This window comes from Heteronotia binoei, chromosome 5 (genome assembly GCF_032191835.1).
Source record: "Heteronotia binoei isolate CCM8104 ecotype False Entrance Well chromosome 5, APGP_CSIRO_Hbin_v1, whole genome shotgun sequence".
NCBI lineage: Eukaryota > Metazoa > Chordata > Lepidosauria > Squamata > Gekkonidae > Heteronotia > Heteronotia binoei.
In genome coordinates this window covers 73977653-74005067 of record NC_083227.1, presented here as the reverse complement: position 1 = coordinate 74005067, position 27415 = coordinate 73977653, and the positions used below count along the sequence as shown (strand labels likewise).

Here is a 27415-nt window from a genome sequence, read left to right as displayed (position 1 = left end):
ATCTTGATAAATTGTAATGTTCCCTGGTTATTCCTGGCTAAGGCAGCAGTAATATTTTTTCTCTGCTGTTTTATTCATACGTCAGCACAACTTCTTAACCTTTCCTGATCATCACTTTGTAAAGTAATTTTGTATCTTGATGGGTTTTGTCTAATAGGATAAGAATAATTCAATAACATCCATTTTTAACTTCACCAGAAAATGAAAGATTTTCCCCTCCTCCGCTGCATGGGACCTGATTCAGCAGATCCCCTCCTTCTTATTATAGGTTGCTTACTTTGAGGTATACTGCAGCATCTTTCTGTGCCTGTGTAAGCAAAAGGTAAATATTGTGTTCTCTTAGAAAGAAGAGGTTGACATTGTATAAGGCCATTTGCTCCTTGACAGTGCACCTTGGGTTTTGCTCTGCTGTTTCATTTGCTTTTACTTTTGGGTCATTCATATTGGCAAGGACCATTAGATCTTTGACAAATCTCCCTGTTGTCATGGAGTGGTGGCTGCAATGCTCTAGGGCCCGTCCATCATGGCCCAAAGAAATTGAAACCTCATGGTGAAACCAGATAAGACACAGATTGCCAAGTTACAATTCATAACTTTCAAGGTGTCCTTTTAAAATTCAATTACAAATTTTGACTGAGGTCATGCAGATAGGGGAGCTGGGATTTCATCCACCCCTGCATGCTTTTGCCTATAGTTCTCCCCACCTGGGATCCTGTTAGCCTCTTAAGAGAAATCCACAATGGGCACCTGCCTTTTTTCCCTTCTGTGGCAAATGGGAGCACAAGCTGATAGTAGTTTTCAGTAGACAGAGGTAGACCTTAGAAAATTAAACCCCTTCTCCCTTCCTTGTGCACCCACAATCTGAGTTGGGGCATTGCGTACCCTCAGGTAGCCAGCATAATCTGGTGGTTAAAATGTTAGATTAGCATCTGGGAGACCCAGCCAGGCTCAAATCTCTGCTCTGCCACAGAAGCTTGTTGGGTGACTTTAGGCCAATCATCTTCTGTCAGCCTAACCAACTAATCACAGGGGGAGGTATTTGTGAGTTTCCTGCATTGTGCAGGGGGTTGGACTAGATCAGTGGTCCCCAACCTTTTTTGGCACCAGGGACCAGTTTTGTGGAAGACAGTTTTTCCACAGACTGGAGGGCGGGGGCGATGGTTTTGGGATGATACGATTGTGCATTTTATTTCTATTGGTTTGGTGTGGTGGTTAAGTGTGTGTACTCTTATCTAGGAGAACTAGGTTTGATTCCCCACTCCTCCACTTGCAGCTGCTGGAATAGCCTTGGGTCAGCCATAGCTCTCATAGGAGTTGTCCTTAAAAGGACAGCTTCTGTCAGAGCTCTCTCAGCCCCACAGGGTGTGTTGTGGGAGAGGAAGGTAAAGGAGATTGTGAGTCACTCTGAGACTCTGAAATTTGGAGTGGAGGGCAGGAAATAAATCCAATGTCTTATTATTATTATTATTATTATTATTATTATTATTATTATTATTATTATTATTACATTGTAGTATATAATGAAATAATTATACAACTCACTGCCCAGTTGCTAACAGCCACGGACCAGTACTGGTCCATGGACCGTGGGTTGGGGACCCCTGGACTAGATGACCCTGGAGGTCCCTTCCAACTCTATGATTCTATGGTTGTGAGGGTTAAAATGGAAGAGAGGAGAATGATGTTCTAAGCTGCTCTGGGGCCCCACTGAGGAGATAAAAATATTAAGCATATAAATAAATAAAAATAATATAAATAATTCTAAAGGGATGCTTGGTGATTTGTGATCTCTCTTGCATCTCATTTGAATGTCAAGTCTATATATAAAAATCACAATTTCAGTAGACATAACCACTTTAAGTAAGTTTTTAAACAGACCCAGATAATTATGTACAGTTTTATCTGTGCTTGTCCCCAGTTTCCTCAGGTAGGTTAGAATTTACTTCTGATGCAATAGAGGAAACTGCCTTTAGTTCTGCCACTGTTCCTTTCCGCATCACACATCTCTGGGTGTCAACCAAAGGAAAAATTCCATCAGGAAAACCAATATATACTGGATGAAATAAATGTCCTGATTTTGCAGTTGATTGTAGTTCTTAGATTGTCCATAGTTGCTGGTGACCTCTTTTCTTCTCTCTGTAGCAGTATAAATCTCAACAGCATTATACATAAGAAGAAATAAGATTAAAAGCACAACTCACAAATTAAATACAATCATCAGACAGTTCAATCTTTTCCTGCCACTCTTTATTATATTTCAATATCCTTTTTTCAAGGGTGTTTCACTGTTGTGAAATCTTTGGATTGTTTTCTGTTTGCGCAATTTCTTCCCCCCTCTGTCCTGATCCCCAATTTACAATGGTACTGTTTCCAGCCCTTCTTTCCAAGTCTTCATCTGGGATCTTAAGAAGTTGAATGTGGGGACACACATGCCCTCTTACAGTAGATTGGTAACTTGGTCATTTTGAGGGAAGGGGTTGGTAGAAACCATAAAAATTGTTCCTGGTAGGCTATGAACTGGCAGTCTTCTACTCTTGATTCATCTTGTTAAACTGAACTTCATTATATTGAAGCAAGGCATCTTGGAAACCATAGGTCTGCACTGGTGGTTTCTTTGGGGGAGGGGGCAAAGAAATTAGGTTTCTGTTACCTTAATTAAGTTTAGGTTTTCCCCAAGGTGCATTGGACAAGAAATCACTTACTATGCATGAGAAATGGCTCTGTCAATAGAGACCTAGAGAATTTTAATGGGGGCATCTTCTATACTATGATAAGAGTTTATGCTAATAATTTGTTTTGAATTACAGTTTACATTTAGAGTGCATTTATTGATGAAGGACATAATTTTAAATTTGCACGGGGATATGTTCCATTGAGATTTGCAGAAATTAATTTTACATATTTTATTTAGAATCTGGATGTAGATTAATTAGCTGTTGGCATTTCTTTGATTAAGACATGGCTGATCGTGTGTGTGTGTGTGTGTGTGTGTGTGTATAGTTGTGTGTGTATATAGTTGTGAGAAAGGACTATCTAAAGTTGAGTAATGAATGAATAGTTGAAGTTTTGGGGAGTTAATTCTTAGATGAAAAATGAAAAATGCTAGGACTTAAATGAAATCTTGTTCCAAAATTGATGCTATTAAAATTCTAACTGTAACCTACCGTGTGAGTTTTCAGCCCTCTCTACTGTGGTTGTGAAGGTCTTCCAAAGTGCATAGGCACAACAGGAAGTTTGGTCCTGACCACATAATGTATATGTTTATTTAAATATTTATATACCACTTTTGTCTCTAAAGGGAACAAAAAAACCCTACAATAACAAAAAGTGAAGAATAGCAGAAATCAACCAAACCAAACGAACAAACTAGGTCTTGGTCTGGTCCTGAATTTAATAAATCAGGGGAGGCCAACAGTAGCTCTCCAGATGTTTTTTGTCTACAACTCCCATCAGCCCCAGCCATTGGCCCTGCTGGCTGGAGCTGATGGGAGTTATAGGCAAAAAACATTTGGAGAGCTACCGTTGGCCACCCCTGTAATAAATGATTCATCCAACAACACAGTGACCATGAACCACATGGTAAGAACTTTTTGGCTTTTGCCCACGTTCTGTGGTCTCTAACTGTGCCCAAACTTTATGGGACCTGCAGCACAAAGGGAAAAGCAAGTGCTCTGCAAGATATCCTTCCCATTCTTTCCTTTCCTGTTGATCAGCAGGATTCCCTTTCAGAACTCTTTTTTCTGGTCTTCATGAAAGAGACAAATGTCACAACAGAAATTCAAAACAAAGATTCCCTTGTCTTCAGCTGTTCATGTATTTGGGTGTCCTGAAGGCACCCTTTTCAGTGTGGACTCACAGTATGAACAGTTCAGTATGTACTCTTGTGTGTCTTGTCTAACCTGGACTATGTCTGAGAGGGCAGGCTTGTGACTTGGATTTCTGCACAGCTAGTTTATATTGCTGCCTGGGAAATTATGTTAATAAATAAATGATTCCAGTTCCCCCAATAAGTATATATTTTGAAATGTCTTTGGAGTTAAATGGAATACACCAATACCTTGGGATACCTAGTGGGTTCATGTCTGCTTTTTTCCATAGTGTTGTGACCTGGGATTCCATGCAAGCTTGGCACGAACATTCAGAACATATCTATCTGCTGAATACAATCTCGAGACCTCACGCCATGAGGGCCTGGACATAATTGAGAATGCTGTAGACAACCTAGATGCACGGAGTGACAAACACACAGTCATGGATATGTGCAACCAAGTCTTCTGTCCTCCTTTGAAGTTTGAATATCAGCCACACATGGGGGATGAGGTATTGGAACTGTAGGAAATGGTTTTCAGTGAGCATGTGCAAGGTGGTTCTGGCTTTCCTACAGGTGTAATACTTACCCACCACAGCCCTGATATCAGTGGGAAGGATATTTTAGCTGTCATCACTGTTGAATATGTTAGGTATGAGTGTTACTGCTCTGTGCTTTGATCTGGCATTACAAACTACTTGCTCGTGTCCAGATTATTCTTTTTTTCGTTTTGCATTGTAGTCAGATTTTACAGGATGGTTGCAGCATATGGACTTGATTTCTTAATCAACATTTTGTTCTTCAACTGGTGCTTTTGTCCTCCTCTTGAAACAGACAGCTAGAAGAGGGAAATAGTTCCAGTGGCCAGTCTGTACTTCTGAAATACAACTGGCAGAAGTAGTTACTCTGGAGTGGGGCTAGTGAACAATCCCTAATATCCAGTGTAGAGCTGAAAGTGCACATTACTGCCACTTTGTTGAATCTTAATAAATAAATAAATGCATCTGAATCCAGTCAGCACTGAATCTAGTTAGTACTTGGATTGGTTATCTCCTGGGATTCCTGGGTAAGCCCTCTTGAGTTCTATGATGGGGGGGGGGGGGAGTTGGGTAAATGGTTGACCTTGTAGATGGCAAATAAGCCAGATCCTTGCTTTGAAGAATCTGTTATGCCATCTACCTCTAAACTAATGTTGGCATACAATGATTTGAAGGAATTTGAACAGCTTTGCTGCATTAGTCAAAGTAGTAATTTTGCACTGTATTTCTTTTCTAATTATAAAAGAGGAAGGACACTAGAAGAAGTTGAGTGCTCCAGCTCTTGTTTTTTGTTATAAACAATCTAAGGTTTTGGAGCCTCTTGACTATGAAGATGGATATTTTTTGCTGCCTCAGATGATTTATAGCTGTAAATATCCTGATCCTCTTTGACTTTGCATAGGTTTATACTCACAGCTGTAACTATGTTGTTTTGCAGTGTGTTCTACTTAACCTGGGAAATTAGGTGAATATAGATGTTCCAAGCAAGTATTGACAGAGGCAGACCCAGTGCTAGGGGTGCCTACGCCCCTAGGCCAAACCCCGATCCTCCGCTCCCCATTGATATTTCCATGCATGTGATGACATCATAATAACATCACTGCCACACCCTCGGACTTTGCCAAGGCCTCCCGAGCCTCGGCAGACTCTGGAAGGCAGCAGGCGTGTTCAGAGCTGGCTCTGAGCATACTCACTGCACGCCCCTCCCTGGACTTTGTAGAGGCCTCCCGAGTCTCGGGAAGCCTTGGCAGAGTCTGAAAGGCAGTGGGCATGCTCAGAGCTCGCTGCCAAGCCCCCCACCTTGCGACGGCAGCAGGCGCGGGGAGATGTACAGCAGCGAGCATTTATTTTATTTGATTTATATCCTGCCCTCCCTGCCGAAGCAGGCTCAGGGCAGCTCACAGCATAAAAACATTAAAACAGTTAAAACAGTACACATTGTAAGTCATACATTATATAAATTATTCATTTTACAGTTAAAACAATCAAAATTCATTAGGTGCTAGGTCTTGATGTTATACATATGTCAGTTTTTCAGTTTTTCAATGATGATGGTACTCCTTCTATGATGTAAGTTCCATATTAATTAAAAGCCAGCTGGAAGAGAGTGGTTTTGCAGGCCCTGTGGAACTGGGCAAGGTTCCGCAAGGCCCACACTTCCTCTGGCAGTTGCATGGGGAGACAGATGGCAGCAGGGGCAGGGAGGTGGATGGCAGCAGGTGCGGGGAGAGGGGGCGCCTCATGGTGCCCCTGGGCCAAGTGGCACCCTAAGCGGCTGCCTACTTGGCCTACTCCTTCGCGCTGACCCTGGACAGAGGAGGTATAATTCTGTATTGCTTCCTTCCCCCATTATTTCTTGCAACATCTGAAACCAGTCTCAAATGTTACATTCTGTATGTTTTAGTTTAGATTTCCAAAATGTCAGCAGGGAGTGGAGAAACAGCGAGAAGTTGAGAAGGGATTTCCAACATATAACAGATTCACAGAAAATGAACTCAGTTTCTTCTCTTCCATTTTGTTGCTGCTTTAGGTATGTCAGGTGAGCGCACAGCAGCCGGTTCAGACAGAGTTGCTCATGCGATATCATCAACTGCAGTCTAGACTTGCCACACTGAAAATAGAGAATGAAGAGGTGAGAGCTGTAATTGTCTTTGATCTTTATGTAAACAAACTTTATCCACTTCACTGTGCTATTGACTTGGTACCCACTGACTTATAAATCAATACAGAGAGAGAGGAGAGAGAATTCTCACTTTCATCACCTGACCCACAAGCAGTGTACCCTGTAAACTGAGTTAGTGTGAGCTAGCTCACAGGTTTTTTAGCCTCCGGCTCACACATTTTTGTCTTAGCTCAGGAAAAATGGCCCCAGAGCAAACAAATTTATGTAGCTCACAACTTTAAAGTAGCTCACAACTTTAATGCCAGTAGCTAACAAAGGAGAACTTTTGCTCACAAGACTCCACAGTTTAAAGGGAACATTGCCCACAAGATGTGCAATCTCTTCTGCATGGAGGATAGAGCTATATCATGTTATGAGAGGTGCTTGTAGCTGCTGTTTTTAGGGTGTGGGCAGATACAGGCCTGTGCCAGTTGCTGCTCATAAGAGGTTCAGCATAGGGAATGTAACATAAGGGCAATGGTAACTTGAAGACAAGAACTGCTAATAGTTGCTACCCATTGTCTTTGCAAGTCAGGTGCTTCTTTTGTTCACTGGAATGGCTACTATATGTATTTCAGTGCTCTTGGGGCATGGATATACTGGTGGTTTTTAAAGCACCTTTCAGTGCAGAAGAAAGGCAACGTATCTAGATGAATGCAGTTGTTATGATTAAATCGTGTGTCTTTCACTCCGGTACACAATCTTCTGTACCTTCCATTTCTGCAGGTGCGCAAAACGTTGGATGCCACTATGCAGACATTACAAGATATGCTGACAGTGGAAGATTTTGACGTCTCTGATGCCTTCCAGCATAGTCGCTCCACAGAGTCGATCAAATCAGCGGCTTCAGAAACTTACATGAGCAAAATAAACATTGCCAAGAGGAGAGCCAACCAACAGGAAACTGAAATGTTCTATTTTACTGTGAGGATAATCTTCTGTCTATATACTGATCAAAGTCTTGTAAAAATGAGGAGGCCATAGCCCCAGGAGCAGAGGTTTCTCTACCCTTTCTCTTTGTTAGCACAGATCGGTGACTCAGGTTATGGACTTATGATGGTAGTGTGCATCTGTGCTCCAACATAAAGAATGGGCACAGCAAGTTTCTAATAGACATACCCATCGTTGAGGAAGACCTAATTTTGAGGAAGTCTAATTTTTCTGGGAAGTAGTTGCATCTCTCTTAAAGAGGAGGGGAGCCCCTTGCAGAAGCCCCTTGTGGAATTACTGTTCTCTGTAAAAATGGGTAGCGGAGGGATTATTTGGAGAATCTGGTCTTCATGCAATATCAGACACAGTAAGGAGTCAATGTAATATCCTCAGCAGGAATCTAGAGTTATCTCTGTTTTCAAACTTAATTGTCTCAGTATGTAAGTTTCTTTTGCAGCAAATTTCAGGTCTCTCTGTCATGAATGCAGCATTCATGTTGCATTCTCAGTTCTTCATATACACAAACCCAGCAGTCCCTTGTATTGCATTGGAATATAATTTTGAAATTTGGGATTGTTGAAATAGCAGGTTTTAGATACAGAAAAGGGGTGAGGAGGAAACAGTTCTTTGGATTTCAGGAAATAGAGAATGCTTAATGGGTAGTAGCAGCCCTATGGTGCAGAGTGGTAAAGCTGCAGCACTGCAGTCCTAAACTCTGCTCACAACCTGAGTTTGATCCCGGCGGAAGCTGTGTTCAGGTAGCTGGTTTAAGGTTGACTCAGCCTTCCATCCTTCTGAGGTTGGTAAAATGAGTACCCAGCTTGCTGGGGGTAAAGTGTAGATGACTGGGGAAGGAAATGGCAAACCACTCCATAAAAAAGTGATGCGACGTCACCCCAGAGTCGGAAGCAACTGGTGCTTGCACACCTTTGCCATTTTAATGTAATGCTTTGCAGTGTAAACTAAGCTGACTAGTTTTGGTCCTTTTCCCTTGACATGTTTTTGTGGAGGATTTTACCATCTTGAAGTGTCTGATCTCTTTCCTCATCCATAACAGAAGATGTCAGTAATTCACTAAAACTGAATGTTAAGATTTCTCCTGAAGAATAAAAAGAGTCACAATAAAGACAAAAAAAGCTGCTGCCATTCAGGATCCAAATGGCATAATCTTTTGAAAGCTGGAACATCACAGGGAAACAGCATTTTCCCCAACATTCAAGCAGTAAATTTTTCCTACCAATTGTGGCCTTTCTAAAAAAAAGTTAAGTTTAGAACAAATTTGTTAAAGGCTACAAAGATGCATATGTAGCAGTCAAGCACAGATTGCTTATGCAGTATTTAAACACAGCCATATTCAGAAGACTGCCAAATGCTTGACTATTTCAGCAGCCTCTCTGTCTGGCTACCAATGTAGGATATTGGTTAGTGTTTCATTCTAGGGTGGAAGAGGCTTGGGTTTCATTGAGTTCATAGAGTGACTCTGAGCCATTCAGGAGGTGGGGAGGGCTGTGGAGAATGGGCATAATAAGAAACTGATAAGAAACTGTCAAGTCCTATGGAAATCTGCAGACCACAGACTTTAGATCATGGTTAAATAAATAGCATTTTTTAAAAAATAAATAAATAAAGAGCCAGCATGATATAGTAGTTGGAATGACAAACTAGTTTCTGGGAGACCCAGGTTCAAATTCCCTCTCTGCCATGGAAGCTTGCTGGGTGATTTTGGGCCAGTCCCATGCACTCAGCCTATCCTACCTCACAGGATTCTTGTGAGAATAAAATGGGGAAGTGGAGAACAATGAAAGTTGCTCTTGGACTCCATGGGGGGGGGTGAGGTATAAACATTAGATTAAAAAAGAGCAGTACATTGCCTCTTGTGTGCCTTTTCAAAGGCGAATAAAACAGTGAAAGACTTATTTTAAAAACTGGCCATTTTTCAAGATTAGGTATTAATTTTTGCCAGAGAAATTGCACAAAGAAATGTCCATACCACAATAAGAACTTGGTTGTTTTTTTGCAGTCATATATGACTGGTCATTTTGAGAAAATGATGTATAAATGTCCTGAACTGTTGATTATTCCCCCCCACACCAATTTGGAATGGACACCCTGAGTGTCCTGGAAGTCCACAATCTTATGCAAACCACTAGGAGCTTCTCCAATGCAAGCCCTGTTGAAATGAAAAGGGTTATAATATTTTGTAGCACTAGCATGAGAAATGTGTTTGGTAAATTGTGTGCGGTAATATAAATGTGCCTTTGACTGTTTGACAGTTTGGAGTTAGTAACTCAAGTAGTCATCTCCCATGCTACATTCATGTTTGTATCTCAGGGTTTCTTCTGCTTTGCATTTCATAGAGTGTTTTCAAGAATACAAACCAGTACAGCAGCCCTGTAAGGCATATCCGTATTATTTTCCTATTTCAACTAGCATGGCAAAGGGCTGAGTCTAAGACAGTGGCTTACCTATAGTTTGCTAGATAGTTTTGGCAGTTGTGACAGTTGAATTTGGGACTTGCTGATTCACAAGTCAGGTCTTGACCTCCTCAAACACAGAAGATATTACTGGTTAATTCAGAAGGCTTTCTGTGATTTGTTTTTCAAAGTGTCAAGGTTCACTTTGAGTCTTTGTGCTTCCCTATTCCCAACCCCCTTTTCTCTCCATCTTCCACCTCAGCTCCTTGCATCTGTGAAATTATTTGTCTCCAGGGTGCTATTTTTTCGGGTGAGGCAATCTGAAAATAAAACCCACAGTCAGAACAATTCCACTAGCGCAACAGAAGCTTCTGATCAGCCAAGCCAGCAGACCGCATGCAGTGGGAATTCTCTTCTGCTTTATTACTGTTTGCACAAAAAGTAGCCCTTTTCTGTAGGAAAGGCTTCTTTGCTTATTGAGGCTATTCCCAGAAGCTTGACAAAAGCAAGCTTTCTTTGAACTGTTGTCTTTGGTGGTGCTTGTGATCTCAGGTCTTGGCCTCAAGCATATTGCTTAACACAAAGGTTTCTGGCCTAATAAGATCAGATACTCAAATTGTGAAAAATTAAACACTCCTATGAAAAAGGCATCCTTGGTCCAGCTTTTGTGTGTTTGTGTATGTGTGTGAGAGAGGTTTGCTAGGGTGTACAACATTGCTTTTATTTCACAAAGCCACTATTTGTGACACCACAAGCCAAATGTGCATCTATTATAAAGTATTTTTTAATCTTTTGAATCTTTGCTATTGTTATGCTTGTCTGTGAGTGCATGTCTTTTTTTTTTTCTCCCTCAGAAATTCAAAGAGTATTTGAATGGCAGTAACCTTATTACCAAGCTGCAGGCGAAACATGACTTATTGAAGCAGACTCTGGGAGAAGGTAAGTCACAAGTGTTTAAACACAAAGTTTGAGCCTTTCACTGCAGGATGTTTTAAGATGTGAGATTTTTAAAAATCTCACCTGCTATGGGCCTCCTCTTCATGCTGCAAGCTGTGACTGGCTGCTTCCACTGAGCTTAACAGAAGATGGATAGAAAATCCCTTCAGTTTTGGCTGACATTTGAAAAAGACGACGATGACTTTGGATTTATATTCTGCTCTCCACTCAAGAGTCTCAGAGCGGCTCACAATCCCCTTTATCTCCCTCCCCCACAACAGACACCCTGTGAGGTGGGTGGGGCTGAGAGGACTCTCACAGCAGCTGCCCTTTCAAGGACAACCTCTGCCAGAGCTATGGCTGACCCAAGGCCATGCCAGCAGGTGCAAGTGGAGGAGTGGGGAATCAAACCTGGTTCTCCCAGATAAGAGTCCACACACTTAACCACTACACCAAACTGGCTCTCTTCAAACATAGCATTTGAATGCTATGCAACATGGATTTTTGTTTCTCAAAGCATGAGGCATTAGCAGTGAGCCCCACTAACCCTGCATTGCCTGCAAACAGATACAAACACCTTGTTGAGTAGAACAGAAAATGAAAGTATGAAGGCCACAGATGCATGCTTTTTTTTTATGTGGCCCACATTGACCAAGGAAAAGATTTTTTGCAAATAACTTCAAGGTTTTGAATGATGCTAAGACATAAATGCATTGACGATATTATTCAGAAGCTTTATGTATACAGCCAAGGGCAGAAATGAAGTACTGGTTCATGAGAACCACGGACTGAACTGTTGAGCTCTGTAAAGTTTCTTTCTACAAGTGAAGCAACAAATGTGAATCATAACTGGTAGCACATTAACCTGTAACTTACTTCAGTTTTGGATTCGCATATAAGAATTTTATAACTAGTCTTTACAGAAGGCTGTCTCTGACATTCATCTTTGTAGTTGTCATGTTGAACTGTACAATTAAAAACGAGGGTCTTGAGCCTTACTCTGTTGAGTATATATGTTGGGGAGGAAATCCAATAATGACTTTTAGAGAAAAGTACCATAGACTGCTACCTCCTCCACCAGATGACTGTCCAGCTCTCAACATCTGGAGTGCAGATCACGAAGCTTGCCTTCTTTGATACAAAGACATTTCCCCAGCTACAGAGTCTGGATTCAATTCCATGGATGTCAGAGCCTGGAATAAATTTTCTGGAGCTCTGTGCATGTGGACACCTTGAGTCTTCTGCATACCTCTGAGAAACTTCCCATTCTTTATTTCCCAATTGAGCCCCCAAACTCTGTCTTCACATACCATCAGAATCATCTTGTATGCCAATTGGCCTGGGTCAGATTTCTGCTTTAGTTTCTTTATATAACACATTTTAAATCAGTTATATTTTTTTCCATTTATACAACTCTTGTATACTAAAATGGAACACTGAAGGTGCCTTTTAGTAAAAGCTGTGAGTGAGTGGGTCTGATAATCCTCTTAAGGAAAAGGTTCCAGAGATGGGATGTCCCTCTGAGAAAATTTTGGTCTTTCTATTTTTATGTACATTGAATCACACTTCTTATATGTGTGGCAAACAGATCTTGAATGAGTGTTTTAATGTTAAAATGTTTGGGAATTTTTATCTCAGTGACCTCCAAATGAAATGCCCTTAGAATGGAAGAAGTATGCCATGTAAAAGTACTGAATGATTAGACATCCGCCTAAAGTCTCTTACTACTCTGCCATCTTTAAATAGCAATCTAGGTCCCACCTTCTGCATCCATGGTCACATCTCTGCTGAGTACTGAAGTCAGTGCAGTCTTCTTCCCATTGACCCAGAAGAAGGCAAGCCTGGCTGAGAACATCAGTTTTATACCAGCAGCATCTTTTTATACTTTTTATAGCAGCAGTGTCCTGCCTCAAATCATTTAGCCTCAGCTGCTTCACCATGCCCTGGCACCAGTGGATACAAACAAGGGCTATCAGGAGAGCTGTGAGTTGACAAACATCTGTGTGAGATATATCTTTCTTCCTGGCAGTAGACAAACTTATTGATACATAATGCCAATTTCGAGGCACATGTAAATGGATCAGAGACTTTTTTATATATAGTAAGAAGAGTGTTAGAAACCAGTGAGACACTTTTGGTTATGATCTTCTTGTGAGTATGTTTTAAACAGAATACATGGATGTCAGGCAACCTGAAGGACTACCTCATTGGGCCTTCCTTGATTAACTTCTAAAGAAGCTATTTGCTGGTGAGCCCTAACCATCTGACATGAGAGGTGTGATATTAGAGGAACAAAGACAATGTTCTTTCCTCCTTTCTCAGATGTTAAAGCCAGGAATTAGAGCTGTCTTGTTATGGTCTGTGATTTCAGGGCAAATGGCCCATGAGGTTCCTCTTAACTTTTCGAGAATACATGAATGTTCTGTAGCAATTAAACCCACTTTAGCCACAATTTAACTTTCCTCTAAACCTACTGTTGCTATAGCTGTTCCTCTTGACATCCAAATTTGCAAGTTCTTGTCCAGATTAGATGTTTTGAACCTTTAGGGAATAAACTTTTTTAACTCTGATAGTTGGACATAGGGAGGGGAAAACTGGAGCTTCTACACCAGTCATTTCTGTAAAGGCTTTAAAGGCAAATGCCAGCCTTTGTACTTTGCTCACACCACCACCAGGCATAACTCATTTGAAGTTTTTTTCATGGTCATCCATGACTTCAGGCACATGCCTTTCCTTTAAGCAAGAAGGCTCTTTAAAATGCCTTAGGATAGGGGTGTCAAACATGCGGCCTGGGGGCCAAATCAGGCCCCCAGAGGGCTCCTATCAGCCCCCAAGCAACTGACTGTCATCTGCTTCCTTCTCCATCTCTCTTGCTTCCTTCTGCATAACAGCTTGCTTTTCCAGGCTCTCTCAATCACACAGCAGAGCTACTGAGCCAAGCCTCTCTTCCTTCTATTGGCTGAGGCTCCTCCCCCTCCTGGTCTCCTGGGGAAGGAAGGAAAGAGCCATAACCTCCTTTGCCCAGTTCCCTGGATCCCATGGGAGAAATACAAAGAAAGCACCTTTAAGACCAATGAGTGCTAATGTTTTAAGCATGCTTTAAGGTATTTTTTTAAAAAAATCTTTAATTGTCTTTGTGTCCTATATAAAGTTTATATCTCTGCTACCTAATCTTAAATAGGTATACACATGGCCTGGCCCGCCATGGCTCTGCCTGCCAAGGTGTCATTTATGTCAGATCTGGCCCTCATAAACAAATGAGTTCTACACCCCTACCTTAGGAAGTGTGTCCACCTTACATAGGTGCTAAAGGTTAAATATATGATTTATGTGCTGTCCTGAATATAAATTGGAGCCTTAGCTAAACTGGAGCTCATGAGATATTTTTTATTTTGCTTGAGAATAGTGGAATATTCCTCATTTTAGAGATGCCCCATTTGCAGAGGTTTCTTTTGATTTATTGTCATATTTTACTGCCATATGCTGAGGGAGAATGCACTTTTAAAAGTTTAGAATCAGCTGGCTTTGATCTACTTTTAATACCACAGCCCTTGTAATGCAGATATTAACATATAAAAGTTTAATTAGATTTTGTTGGCTTGAGTCCCATAGATATTTTGCTGCTCCAAGTGCATATAATTTTAAGACCTGACTCATCCTTAGAACCAGCGATTTGTTTCTTGCCGGTTGTTCTTTAAGGTGAACAGCATTTGGAAGACACAAATTGAGAATTATGAAAATTGTTGTGTTCTCTAGTATTCTCAGAAGTCTTATTTTTTGCCACAGAGCTGGTAATCCTCCGAACATTTACAGAAATAACAGGACAATGGCAGCCTTTCTCATGCCCCATCTTAAGCCTGTATTTCATATTAGAATTGGTATGGATCTCATTAGGTATAATCAATCATTGTCGCACTGCCAGGCAGAGAGGAGAGCAGCTGTTTCCAAATTCCAGCTTTTGACATTTGAGAGGAGGTGAGGCTGGCGGTCAGTTGAAGCCTGACCCATTTGGACACTTCCTGTGGTTCAGACATTGTAATGCTGAGAATGAGCCTCACAGATTATGACAGCTCTAAACCTAAATGATCAGTCAGTTCATGTTGCAACTGTAATACTTTATTAAGTAGCTGTCTGCTTAGCAAGAAACACCAAGTATCCAGGGTCTTGACCATTGTCTGGATGTGAGCCTGTGCCTGGACTCACCCCCCCCCTCCCAGAGCTGGACTATTTACCTGGGCTGCAGCCATCATTTTTAAAAATAAGCCTCTATGCCCTTCAGTTGCAAAGATGTGTATTTTCCCCTATAGCTTTGGAAGGGAGGGGAATAGAGACTTACTTTTTAAAAAGAAAACTGAGAATTCACAGAACCGGCTACACCTATTGTTACAATAGTATATCAATCCAATAATATTATAGTACTGATTGTTTTAAATAATAAAAAGCCCCATGGTGACAGGGTCAAGGAAAATGGCTGCCATATGGACCGTTTTAATCTGAATTTCCCTATGCACACAGCAGCCACCCAGGCCTTGCTGCACTCTTTCCCAAAACTTTGGAACAAAACAGATTAAAGAAAGATTGGAGAACAGCTGAGGCAATCCCCAGAGGTGCACAGATGCACCGTGATGCCATGGGAAAGAAGTGGGGGGGGGGACTGTCTTCTCAAAAGCCTTCGAATCTGGGCAGATAATCTGTGCAGAAGCCATCAGAAAAGAAAAGGCTAGTTAGTGCTGAACTGTAATAAAGTCAAATATACCTTTTCTTCAATGAGAACTGAAGTTCTCCAGAGAGTTTTGCTAAGACCCCAAGTTTAATCCACTGGCATCCAAGATGGCAGATGTAGGAAAGACCCAGCCTCTAAGACTTGGGAAGGTCTTTACAGTTCAGAAGAAACAATACTGGTTTAGATGCACCAGTGATGTGCTATAGGTATAAGGCAAGTCCATTTGTTCTTGGGAGAATTTTATCTCTACATCTTCTGATAAAGATTTATGAGTACAACTAGTGAGAAAGCATAAAGAGAAATCATTTTTAAAGTATATCCTTTGCACACATGATTACATAGCCAGCCTCCAAAGTATTTCCTTTTTTATGTCTAGAAAAAAATTAAAAAGGTATAACTATATGATAATTTCAAGCTAGAAAACCAGAGAACACAAAGAAATTGCATGTCAGTGGAGTGACATGCTCTTTAAAAAAACAACAAATCTCTTGTAACATAGATATGCCTGCTACTTACATTGAATCCAAATGCTATAAATACATAAACGAACCAAGGATACTAATGGGAAGAATGGAGTCTGCCTAGTTACAATCAGATACTTGGTTATCTCCAAGGAAAAACTGAGCAGCTAAATACTCTGCTGTATTCACATGCTATTAGTAGTCTTCCTTGAGGTGAGGGGATAATCTCCTGCTTGTTCCCCAAGGACTCTTGTCCTTATCAAACCTCTTCAATATCCCTTCCTTTTTCTTTTGCCTGCTAGGAATAAGGAAAGGAGAGATCTTCATCTGGTGCAGATTTGACTAAGCTTCATTGACAGTGGAAGCTACTCCAATTTATACCAGCTGCATGAATCTTCGATAATTTATTTTAATCTCCTAACAAACTTTATCCCCGAAGGCAAAGGGCAGATAACATTTCCATAAGAATGCCCAGGACAGTATTAATCAAAAAAATTAAAGCTGAAATATCTTTCTCCACCTCCTGCTGCTTATATCTGCATAAAATGACTGCCCACCAAGACAGAACTTGCATTGCCTTTGGAAGACCTTTGAGCTTCAGCAGTTTGAAAGCTTGAGCCTGGGAACTGAGAAACTATTCCATGTTTCACTTTCACTGTTGGAAGGGTACAAAGGTCACAGTGGAGCTGGCTGCAAAGGTTATAATGCAAAGAGAAAATAAGCTACCATGTCTTCAGACTTTGTCCCCAAATAGCTGGCTGATTGGATCGAGGAAGCTGAGAGCCCAGGATGTGGTTCTTGACTTGCAAGATGTCTTTCAGCAGACGAGATGTGAAATGGGTAACCTAGCAACAGGCTACAATTTTCAATAAAATGCAGCATCTTCAAGCACTTGCAGTTTCTCACTTGCCAAAAGCAATTAACTTATATTGAAATTTTAAAACTGTTTCTGCTCATTAACACCCTCCCCCCAAACTCTGCCCCTTTTCATATATATATATAAAAGGACGCAATTAACATGTGATTTTCCTCTCCTTTCCCTCAGGTGAAAGAGCTGAATGTGGGACAACCAGGTAAGTGGATGGAAATAAGAACCCTATCCCTTGATTTTTTTTCCTTCTAGGGGGAGTGGTGGATATCTGCTGGAGGGCTAGGTTTGAATATAAGATGCAAATTATGCAAGGCAAAATTGGTAAAATTATTACAGGGGGAGGCAATGCAAGGCAGCTGCCTGCATTAGAGGCCCACTCATGTCTATATAGCATAAATATAGAAAGATACCAAACATGTTTTTGCTGCAGTGTAATTTTCAGCTGCTTCAGCTCCAAAGTCTTGAGAAATGCTGCATCAGCATGATGCACTGCAGAAGCTCCATGGATATATTGAAGTTCAGTTTCTCCCATCAGTTTATAACTGTTCCCCCCGCCAAACCTCCAATATTTCTCCAGCTTCAACAATCATTAAATCACTACATATGAGCTAGGGTTAACCTCCTTGTGGACTTAAATCTATGATGGTTGCCAGGTGAACCTTCCCATCGTAAGAAGGAAATGGAGAGAGAGCAATCAGAGGAGGACAAAGTAAGAGAAACATTAATGGTTGGTGAGTTCAGAAAGATGATAAGGCCCTAGGAAACTGTGAAAAGGAAATATTGATATAAATTGGGAGTCCCAATCTAATTAAGTAGTGTTCCTCACTGTTGTGAGGAACACAAGTTCATTAAGTAGCTGAATGGTTGAGGAAAACCTAAGAGTGGGATTAGAGGGGGGCATATTGGGTCTTCAGAACAGGGAGAAGTACAGATAGAGAGGCGTTTATCTGTACATAATTAGTTGGGCCAAGTCCTTCAGTGTGGGAGCTATGTACAAAAATGTTTATGGAGGACATAAAGATTTAGAGTTCCTGCATGCTTCTGCTTCCCTCCCCTTTTCTCAGTAATAGTTATTGAACCCACCATTTCATCCAATAAACTCAACTGCATTATTTCTCCATTTCCCTCCAACCCAACCACACTAAGCTCTTTTGATTTCATTTCCAAATGGACATCCCTGCTACAAATGTAAAAGGCCTCAGCTGTGTCATGGTTACCACCTGAAGGAACTCGGGGAGTTAGGACTTTGAGAGTGAACTGTGATTTCTCTGTTGGGAAGTCCCGTGTGTCCTCACAGATGCAAACTTCCTCTCAAATTCCTCCCCCCCCCCAAGCCCCCCCTATTAATTAAGCCTTTTAAAACAGGTATCACAGAGGTGTCACAGTAGGCCCCCCACAGATATCTTCCTCTTTTGGTTGCTTCCTAACTGAGTCACTGCTTTTTTTATTGCCTGTTTTGACTTCCCCAAGTCCATAAATCCCGAGGACATATAATCTTGGTAAAGAGGACACAGTGCTGTTACTGTTTCTGCTTCCTGCCAGTCTCTTGGTGCCAGTGCAGCTGGAGTGGGGGAATGAGTTTTGGGGTTTTAAGACAACAACTATATCCTTAAACAATAGGATGTGGGCCTCTGATATGCAGGGCAATAGAGCTGCCAAATTCTCTTCAGATTGTATAGAAACATGTAATTATCTTTTTATAGTACTGCTTCAGTGTTTGTTAAAATGTACAATACTGCCAGAGAAACTTCTGAAAGAGTGTTTTCAAATACTGCAATAGATGACATCTCTTTCTTTACTGAATTGGAGACTAGTACAGTTCTAATCAATCACCACCTTGTAAGCCCATTGACTTCTTCCAACTCGGAAAGGTATAAGTCTTAAACTACAGCATGACTCAGCACACACAGCAGGCTGTGAGGTCCTTCTTGGCTTCCAATACAAAAAGGACCTTCCCAGTTGCCCCTCATTGGAGTTGGGCCATTGGCAGAAAAAACTAAATTACAATTGTGTGCCTATAGCTACCCTGGGCCTTTTAGGCTGTGGTGAGTATATTCTTGTCATTTGTTGCTCCTGATCCTAGAGGCCACAGGGCTAACACAGACTGTTATGGAAGGGTAACCAACAAACTCCATTAACCATCCTGTAGGCAGAATTATGGGAGGATCACCAACAAACTTCATTAACTATCCTGTAGGCTTGAGATATTGTGGAGCTCTCTCCTGGGGTTGTAGTGGAATGAATTATTCCGCAGGATTCTAATGGATTTTTTTGCCCACCTACACCTTTTGTTATTCTTGCTGGCCTTGTAGCTCTTCCCAGTTCCTGATCACACTGTAGACCACAAGAAGGTGTTGCTTTCCCCCCACCTATCCTCTTTCCCACTGTCACTGCTCAGCCTTCTTTGTGCCATACAGTCCCCTTTTCTTTCAGAGCAGGGAGCTGGCATTACACTCTTAGATCCGGGTGAGACCCTGTCCTGAATTACTTACTTCAGTATTGCAAATGCCAGATGTTTGAGAAAGATATGAAATGATAACAGACACAGAATAATAAGGTTTGGAGTCCCTGCACTAGAGGCCTTCTTTCCCTCCCTGCAATGTTTTTATTTGCAATCTTTTGAGATCTTGCCCTGCCATTGTATTCATATTGATGTTTTGTTGATTTCTTTTGTTCCATTTTTCTTAGGCCCCCCTGTCTTCCCCCTAAACCACAGAAAATGAGGAGACCTAGGCCTCTCTCAGTCTATAATCATAAACTCTTTAACGGCAATATGGAAACATTCATTAAGGTACTTGCTGTCTAACAGTGAGAGTCTGTGAACAAGGTGAATGTAAGGGTAGCTTCCCCTCCCCCTTCTAACCACTGACCTGTTTTCTTTTCTTGGACCTGGCCTTTCACATGCACTGCACATCATACCATTAACATGGTTAGTATGCTTTCTGCCTCAGTGAAGATTGGGGGTTTGTTTTGCTTTGGTGGCTGTCCCTCTTTACCACAACGGCAAGAGACATGAGTTAATCCACACACTTGGTGTTTTTCTCACTTGTATTCATACTGACTGGGAAGGATGAGATAATGGTAATGACCCATGTGGAGCTGTATGGAAGCACAACACCTTTTATGCCTGTCAGCATGCTAATTGCAATCTGCTGTATCTTATTACTGCAGGCCGAACTGCTGTGGTTTTATAAGATGTTGTTTATACGACCATCTTAGAGGTTAAAAGCACCATGCCTGCCTCTCATAGAAAGACATTTACAGTATTATATGAGTCTTTTAAAAAAATCCTTAAAAGACTGTGGTGTTTTCAGCATGATACGGCTCTTTGCAGTTTAAGAAAAGATGCTGTTCATAGAAGCAAATTGTATATTTTTTTATTCCACAGACAGGGAATTCTTGAGAGTTTGCTTGTTTTGAAGGAAATTGGCAGAGAGAAGCCAGATGGGAATGTTGTCCTCTGTTAAGGCATTTCTCATTCCCTGAGCACAGGAATACGCACTGTTTTTTAAGTTACTCATTCCATTTTGCCATTCCCCCCCTCCACAGGGAGAGAAAAGACATAATAGCCCCTGGCAGGAATAAGTGCTGATTTATGCTTAACTTTGCGGCCAGCTGAATGACAGGGTAGTTATTTCATGTTTTGTTTTGTTGCTGTTTATAAAATTACACAAAGATAGTTGTCTTGGAAAAATTCAACTAAAGGAGGACGAGGGGGATGTTACAAGTATTTAGAAAAATGACATTCCCTCACATACCACCAAGCCCTAAAATGATTTGTATGTGTAAAATCTGGGACTGTCCTGAGTAGTAAAGGAGAGGCTTCATTAATCTCACTGCTACTTGGGAAAAGCTGTAACATAAAACACGTTGAAGGAATGGAGGGAGGCATTAATTGGACTGAGAAATTGGTGCCATTTAGAAGAGTATCTCTAGTCAGCAGACATTCAGCCTAAGGCAAAATGTAGATATATATCTCCTTACCATAATCTACACTGCTTTAAAGAAAACAAATCTTCCTCAGTCCCTAGGTCAATATCACATTTAAGTTTTTCAATTATTATTGTTCTAGTGCAAGAACAAATTGCTTCATGAATGGCCCTAGTAGTCTTGACTCAACTGTCCGTGACTTTTTCTTTTATTGCTTTCACTTGGCATGACTAATGTGCAGAATAAAGTCTTAAAATCCACTGCATAGTCTAACACAGAGCATTCCAGAGCATGTTCTTGAAGGTATATAATGGAGTTAAACTATTATGGCTAAGCCAATATGACTCTTGAAGCTTCCTCTGTTGGAGACTTACAAGGGAACCACATGCCAGCTGCTCTGAGTGGCTTGTTTTGAATTAAAACCAGTGTGTAGATACTTAATTTAAAACAAATAAACCCTGTCCTCCATCACAGTGCTTTTGGTGGCTTGCGGCATCAGGGAAAACAGTATTGATCAATAAAACACACAAAATAGATCACCATACTGTAAATGGCATAAGAAACAGGAGCTCCTTAATGCTCTATACATAAGAAAACATAAGAACACAAGAGAAGCCATGCTGGATCAGGCCAATGGCCCATCCAGTCCAACACTCTGTGTCACACAATGGCCAAAAAACCCAGGTGCCATCAGAAGGTCCGTCAATGGGGTCAGGACACTAGAAGCCATCCCACTGTTGTATACAACCAGCAATAACAAAAGACAACAAGCTCCAAAGCACTAGAAATACCCACAATAATTTTAAAAGGATAAAAAGCAGCAACAATGATAATGCTGAGTAAAAACTTCAGATGTAATAATATAGAGAGATGACTCATAAAAATGAAATCTATCCCAAAATCTGTGCTAAGATTGTGCTCTGAGACCAAGGGACAGATCTGCAACAGCAGTGAAGTCTTAAGTTGTGGCAAATTATGAGCAATGTTATTTTTGCAGTGGTTTGCAAAAAAGTAAGGTTAGATAGTTGTCAATCTAGGTTGACATAATCAGGGCCAAATGCAATAAATCCTCGCCACCTGGAATGATTTCAGTGGACAACTCTGTGTAGACACAGTGGTGTTGGTGAAGTGTGCTGCCATCACTGCCATAAAATAGACACAACAATATGCCCAAGGCTGTATTTTGATATATTTACTGAATCCGCCCCCCCCCCCACATGCACACACACACACACACACACTAGTTGTTGTCTGTCTGCTTAATTGCCCTGAGCTTTGTAAACTCAGTAGCTTGATGGCAGGGCAAAGGATAACTTAGAGTGATAATGTCAGCTGCCCAGCTCTTCAGCCAAGGAACTGATGTGGCATCAGGCTTGTTCATCAAGAATGCACTAAGGGGCATTGTCTTAATTACCCTGAATCATGAAATTATTCTGAGTCCCTGCCAGTCTAAACCTTACCAGCTAATGGTCTGTGTGTGGCAAAGGGATTGTTGAAATCTCCTCCACCGAAACCACCTTAACTAAATTAAGAATATGAGCAGCTTTTTGAACAGGGACAAAGACCTTCTAGGATACTCATAGTTGTCATGAAGGCCACAGAGTCCCAAATTGCATGAATTAAAAGTATGTGAAATGTGATAAATTCCCAATGCCCACCATTGTTGTTTGGCCCTCATGACCATCTTAGGCCTCATCACAATGCAGAAGAGCAAGTATCTTGCATTTCTTTAGAGTTAGGGCCTTCAAGCTGGTGAACAGTTAAAAAGACATTAAAAATCGGGGAGGGACGGTGGCTCAGTGGTAGAGCATCTGCTTGGTAAGCAGAAGGTTCCAGGTTCAATCCCTGCCATCTCCAACTAAATAGGGTCCAGGCAAGTAGGTGTGAAAAACCTCAGCTTGAGACCCTGGAGAGCCGCTGCCAGTCTGAGTAGACAATACGGACTTTGATGGACCAAGGGTCTGATTCAGTAGAAGGCAGCTTCATATGTTCATATCGGTACATTTCAGGTACAAGTGGTTCCAGTGACATTAAAATCACCTTTCAAAACAGTACATGAACATAAAATAGCAGATTAAACAGTACATGTACATAAAATAGCAGCTTAAACAAACCGGAAGGAGGATCAATAAAGGAATACTAGTGAAAACAAGAGAAGTCTTCATCTGCTGGCCAATACTCCCTCTAAGCTGTGGAGTCTTGTGAGCAAAAATTCTACTCCATGAACTTCTGGCATTAACGTTATGAGCTACTGCATAAATTAGTTTTCTCTGGGGCCATTTTTCCTGAGCTAAGACAAAAATGAGCCAGAGGCTAAAATGTGAGCTAGCTCACCCTTACTCGGCTTAGAGGGAACACTGCTGCTGGTGGAAGACTACTATAGATGGGGAGTGATAAATCTCCTTGTGGAGGGAATTCAATTTTGATGCTGCGGCCTAGGTTCCCCCACCCCTTTGATTGCCATCTATCTATCATCAGATGATGGAGCATCTGAAACAGGGCCCTAAAAGATAACCATAAATGAACTAGTGGAAGTTTCTGTACATTCTTCATGCACAGTTCCATGTAGAGCACTTTGTATTCAGTAATCTAATCTAGATGTTAACAGGGGATGCCTGAGGTGGCTCATCAACCAACACTGGTAGAAAGCACTCCTGGCTACTGCAACCACTGTTTATCCAACAAGAGGCCCAGATCCAGCTGCACATCTAGGCTAGGAACCTGTTCCTTTAAGGGGAGTGAAACCCTGTCCAGAATAGGAGACACTTCAGTTCTTGGGTCAGACCTTCTGTTCTGTTAGGATTATGTTTCAGGTTTTCGGCCCTCATTCATCCCATGACTGCCTCCCAAGTACCAGTTTAATGTTTTCATAACTTCCATGGGATCTGCTGGAAGTGCAAGATAAAGTTGGATGTTACCTGCATATTGGTGGCCATTCAGTCCTAATCTGTGGATGACTTTATCCTGCAGTTTCATGTAAATGTTAAACAGCATGGGTGAGGGGACAAGATAAAACCCCACAGGGACCCCAGAGGCCACGGGGCCAAGCAGCAGTCCCCCCAGCACCACCTAATGAAACCTGCCTTCCAAATATGATCAAAGCTTCTGAAAGACTGTGCCTTCTAGTCCCCAAAAACAGACTAGCTGGATACCATGATACTACTGAAAGCTTTTGAGAGTTCTGGGACAATCAATAGTGCTGTACTCTCTTTTCATCTCCCTGTGTAGATCATACACCAGGGTGACCAAGGCCGTATGAGTCCTATAATGAAGCCTGAAAGCAGATTAGAAAGGACTGGTAAGGCACTTTTAACGCATGCTGAGTAAGGCACTTTCAATCAATTTTCAATGCACTTTTGCAAATGGATTTTACTGTGTGAAACAGTAAAATCCACTTGCAGCTGATAGCTAAAGTGTATTATTCAGCACATGCGTGAGTGCGTGTAATCTCTTCCTATAAATTCTTAAAGTTACAACATCCTGTTTGAGTCTGTATCTAGCAACCCTATATCCTCCTTGTATCTCTAGCCTATGTTACTTCCTCAAGTTGTTGATACTACATGTTCCAGTTACCAACATTGCTATCATTTGCAAATATTCATATCTATATATGATGTTTCCCCTCTACTTACTACTGAAATGAAACATGAGGCCGGATTCTCATAACTATTTGCTGAGGATAGCACAAGAAAAGCCACCTCCTGACTCTTTCTTTAGGCTGGCACAGTAGCAGTGCAATTCTAATGACACATTCCTGGGAAGACACATTGAATAAACTAGTAGAATTCAGAGTAGACCTGCTTAGGATTGCTCTCCAAACTTGTTTGTGAAGGATTCAGTGCACATTTATTAAGATGAACAGTTGTGAAGGCTTGGTGGTTGTTCCTACTATTTATACAAGCATTACCATGTTATCACAACAACATGACCTACAAAACCATTGAGGCATGGATCCTATGACACTGTTCGCTTTGTGTTTCTTTCCAACTGCTGCAGAGACTTTCCTCCACTGCACTGCTTGCTTCACTAGCTGCTAGCACCTCCACATCCTTACCACTCCATGAATAAAAATTTGTCTTTCACAAGTGGAAATACTAGAAGTTATGATGCGAGTACCACAGCAGAAGGAAGCCTCAACAGAGGCTGATGAGAAACATGAAGGGAACACTGTCATAGGATTCTGAGCCCTAATACTTGTAATAAAGTATAGTAAGTCTGTCCCAGAGGAAATATTTCCATCTACCTGAAGAGAGGACGTGAAGTCCCTTGCAGTAAACAGATTCCTGGTGGAAAGTGGTAATAGTGAATTTAAAGCAGTAGGACTTTTATGTAAGATCATAACTCAAACGTGTTGTAGTCTTAGCTATACTTTCCTAGAAGCACTGGGTATTTCAGCATTAGGTGTATAAGAAAATGTTCTCCAACTTTTATGATCATTTCAGAGGAATTAATATATCCCTCTATTCTCCTGTGGCTATATGGCCACCAGCAAACTGATGTCGAACTGTATCCTGAAGCATGTTAGTTTGTTTAGTTGTGGGAGCACAATCTTGAGAAATGGAACATTTCTGACAGGGAAACATCACCTTCTGAACTCACTCTCAAAACATATCTAGACTGTGAAGGGTTTTGTCTATATCACGAGAGCTGAAACATCCCTGTTTACCAACAGGACCACAAGAGAGTGTTATTGGGAGTTTTTTCTGAATAGGCAGTCTGTTGTGAAAGAACTGGGTGGAGTGGATGGACAATGTCTGACAGGAAGTTTCCTGAAGTCTTTCACTGAGGCTAAGAAGTTGCATACTAAACAGTTACATGGAGTGTTGGAGCTTTACCTTGATCTTTCTAAGCTGCCATTGCATTTGAGCTTTCATAGCCTCTGGAAGATGTGCTTACTTTAACAGATCTTATTCTTGCTTAACCTTTTCTTTTTCCCTGCTTTGCTGCTTTATTTGCTTATCAGAGGAAGAAGGAATGCTCGAACAAGGAACCAGGTATTTACTAGAGGGTCTCCTATCTGGAAAAAAATAACGTGTGTGTGTATGTGTGCGTGCATATATATAATATGTGTGAACTAAACTGAAAGTATGCTTTTTTACTTTGTGTTGAAAATATGCCACAGTGTAATGTCGAACTCTTTCCAGTGAGTTCACATAATGCTGGTTTCAAAACTATTTTAGAAAGCCCAAGCTCATGAAAAGATGACTCTTCTCCCACCTACTTAGAAAACTGAACATTTTAAAATGCTGGTCTTTCAGTTCTGGGACAACTGTGGTTTTATTGAGATTGAAAATGTTATGTGGTGTCCCCTAACAATAGTGTAATTTATTGAAAAAGATCCTGGCTGATAGCTACAGCTCTGTGAAGTGGTAATTGTGAACCAGCTGAATTCAGACTTCTTTTTTGCTTTAGATTTTTAAATCAGGTTGATGCTGAGAACCAGCTTCATGTTAGTATTGCCAAACGATTATATTACTGAGGTATGTGAAGGACTGAAAACATAAGCAGCCATTATCTTAATTTCTTGTTTGCTCTCTGACTAACCTAACAACACTCATTTTTTCAGTTGGGGCTCTTTGTACAATTGTTGTTTACATTAAAGGATTGACTTTACCAAACCAGTGCTCTCAATTGACTTTTATAAAATTTGATTTCCTTTAAAAGGATTCAGGTCAGGCTATCCCACTTGTGGTTGAAAGTTGCATTCGCTACATCAATTTATATGGTAAGTTGATTTGATTTTCACTGGTTTCAGTGTTCTTGCAGGAATCTCTAGTACAAGGAGTTCTCCCCAGAAACTCAATGAATACGCCAGCTGCCTTGACTAATTATAAGTAGCTGAATGTTAATGATAGTTATTTAATCTCTAATTGGTTTTGTATCAAAAGGAATGAGTGATAAATATTTGGTTTATGTATGTGCTCGCTGGCCAAATTGTGTGGGGTTGCAATCCAAACACTTGTGAATGAAGTTAATTAGAACATTTCCATCTACTGCAGCAGACTTTAGAGCGTGGTGGTGTTCAGGAACCAATGTTGCTTCTTGGGCAGAAGTAAATTATGTAAGGTCCAAAGGCCATATCCAACCAACCCAAGCATTTCCATCACCGTTTTTCCTCCCCTACCTGGGGTGGGGTGGGGGGAGAGCTCCATATAGCAGACCTGGGTGGCTGTGTTGGTTGGAGTAGTGAATATGGCTTTATTTTGTCTACTCCTCTCATGAATTTCAAAACCGAAGTCAGTCTTTATTTAAATTTTCTCTTCCATATTTTCTGCCATGTGTATTAAGAATGAGCTATAATGCCTCTACCTATGCAAGAGCTCAGATTGCTGAGAAGGTTAGTAGCTGGGGGCTAGGGCAAAGGAAGAAGCTTGCTGTTGTTCTTGCTTCAGTTTTCCTAGAGACTCGATGTAATACCAAACTGAATTTTTTAAAGGCATCAGATTTTGCCCAAGCGTTCTTTGTATCTTGCAATTTAACACTGCCTTAGTATCAGATTATATATAGAGAGAGTTGACAGATAATTTGTCATAATATAAAATAACAGAGGGCAGCAAAATTATGCATAATTTGAGTATTTTAGGTTTGGCTTGTACTTTGACTTACTTCTGAAGTCTAGATGATTTTTGTAAAGGAATTATA

The 27415-nt window shown here is 41.0% G+C and overlaps 1 protein-coding gene across 2 annotated transcripts in view; it reads left to right on the top strand.

The window, feature by feature from the left end:
* Positions 1-27415, top strand: part of SRGAP3 (SLIT-ROBO Rho GTPase activating protein 3) — a 303414-nt gene that overhangs the window by 243006 nt on the left and 32993 nt on the right. The window contains exons 7-13 of one of the 2 annotated variants that reach the window (XM_060239606.1): positions 4099-4320; positions 6377-6478; positions 7235-7432; positions 10707-10791; positions 17018-17045; positions 19532-19634; positions 26438-26498. In XM_060239606.1, coding sequence (XP_060095589.1) covers positions 4099-4320; positions 6377-6478; positions 7235-7432; positions 10707-10791; positions 17018-17045; positions 19532-19634; positions 26438-26498 — 799 coding nt within the window. Of the gene's footprint in view, positions 1-4098; positions 4321-6376; positions 6479-7234; positions 7433-10706; positions 10792-17017; positions 17046-19531; positions 19635-25736; positions 25768-26437; positions 26499-27415 lie in introns of both variants that reach the window. The other variant, XM_060239607.1, reaches the window with a different exon arrangement.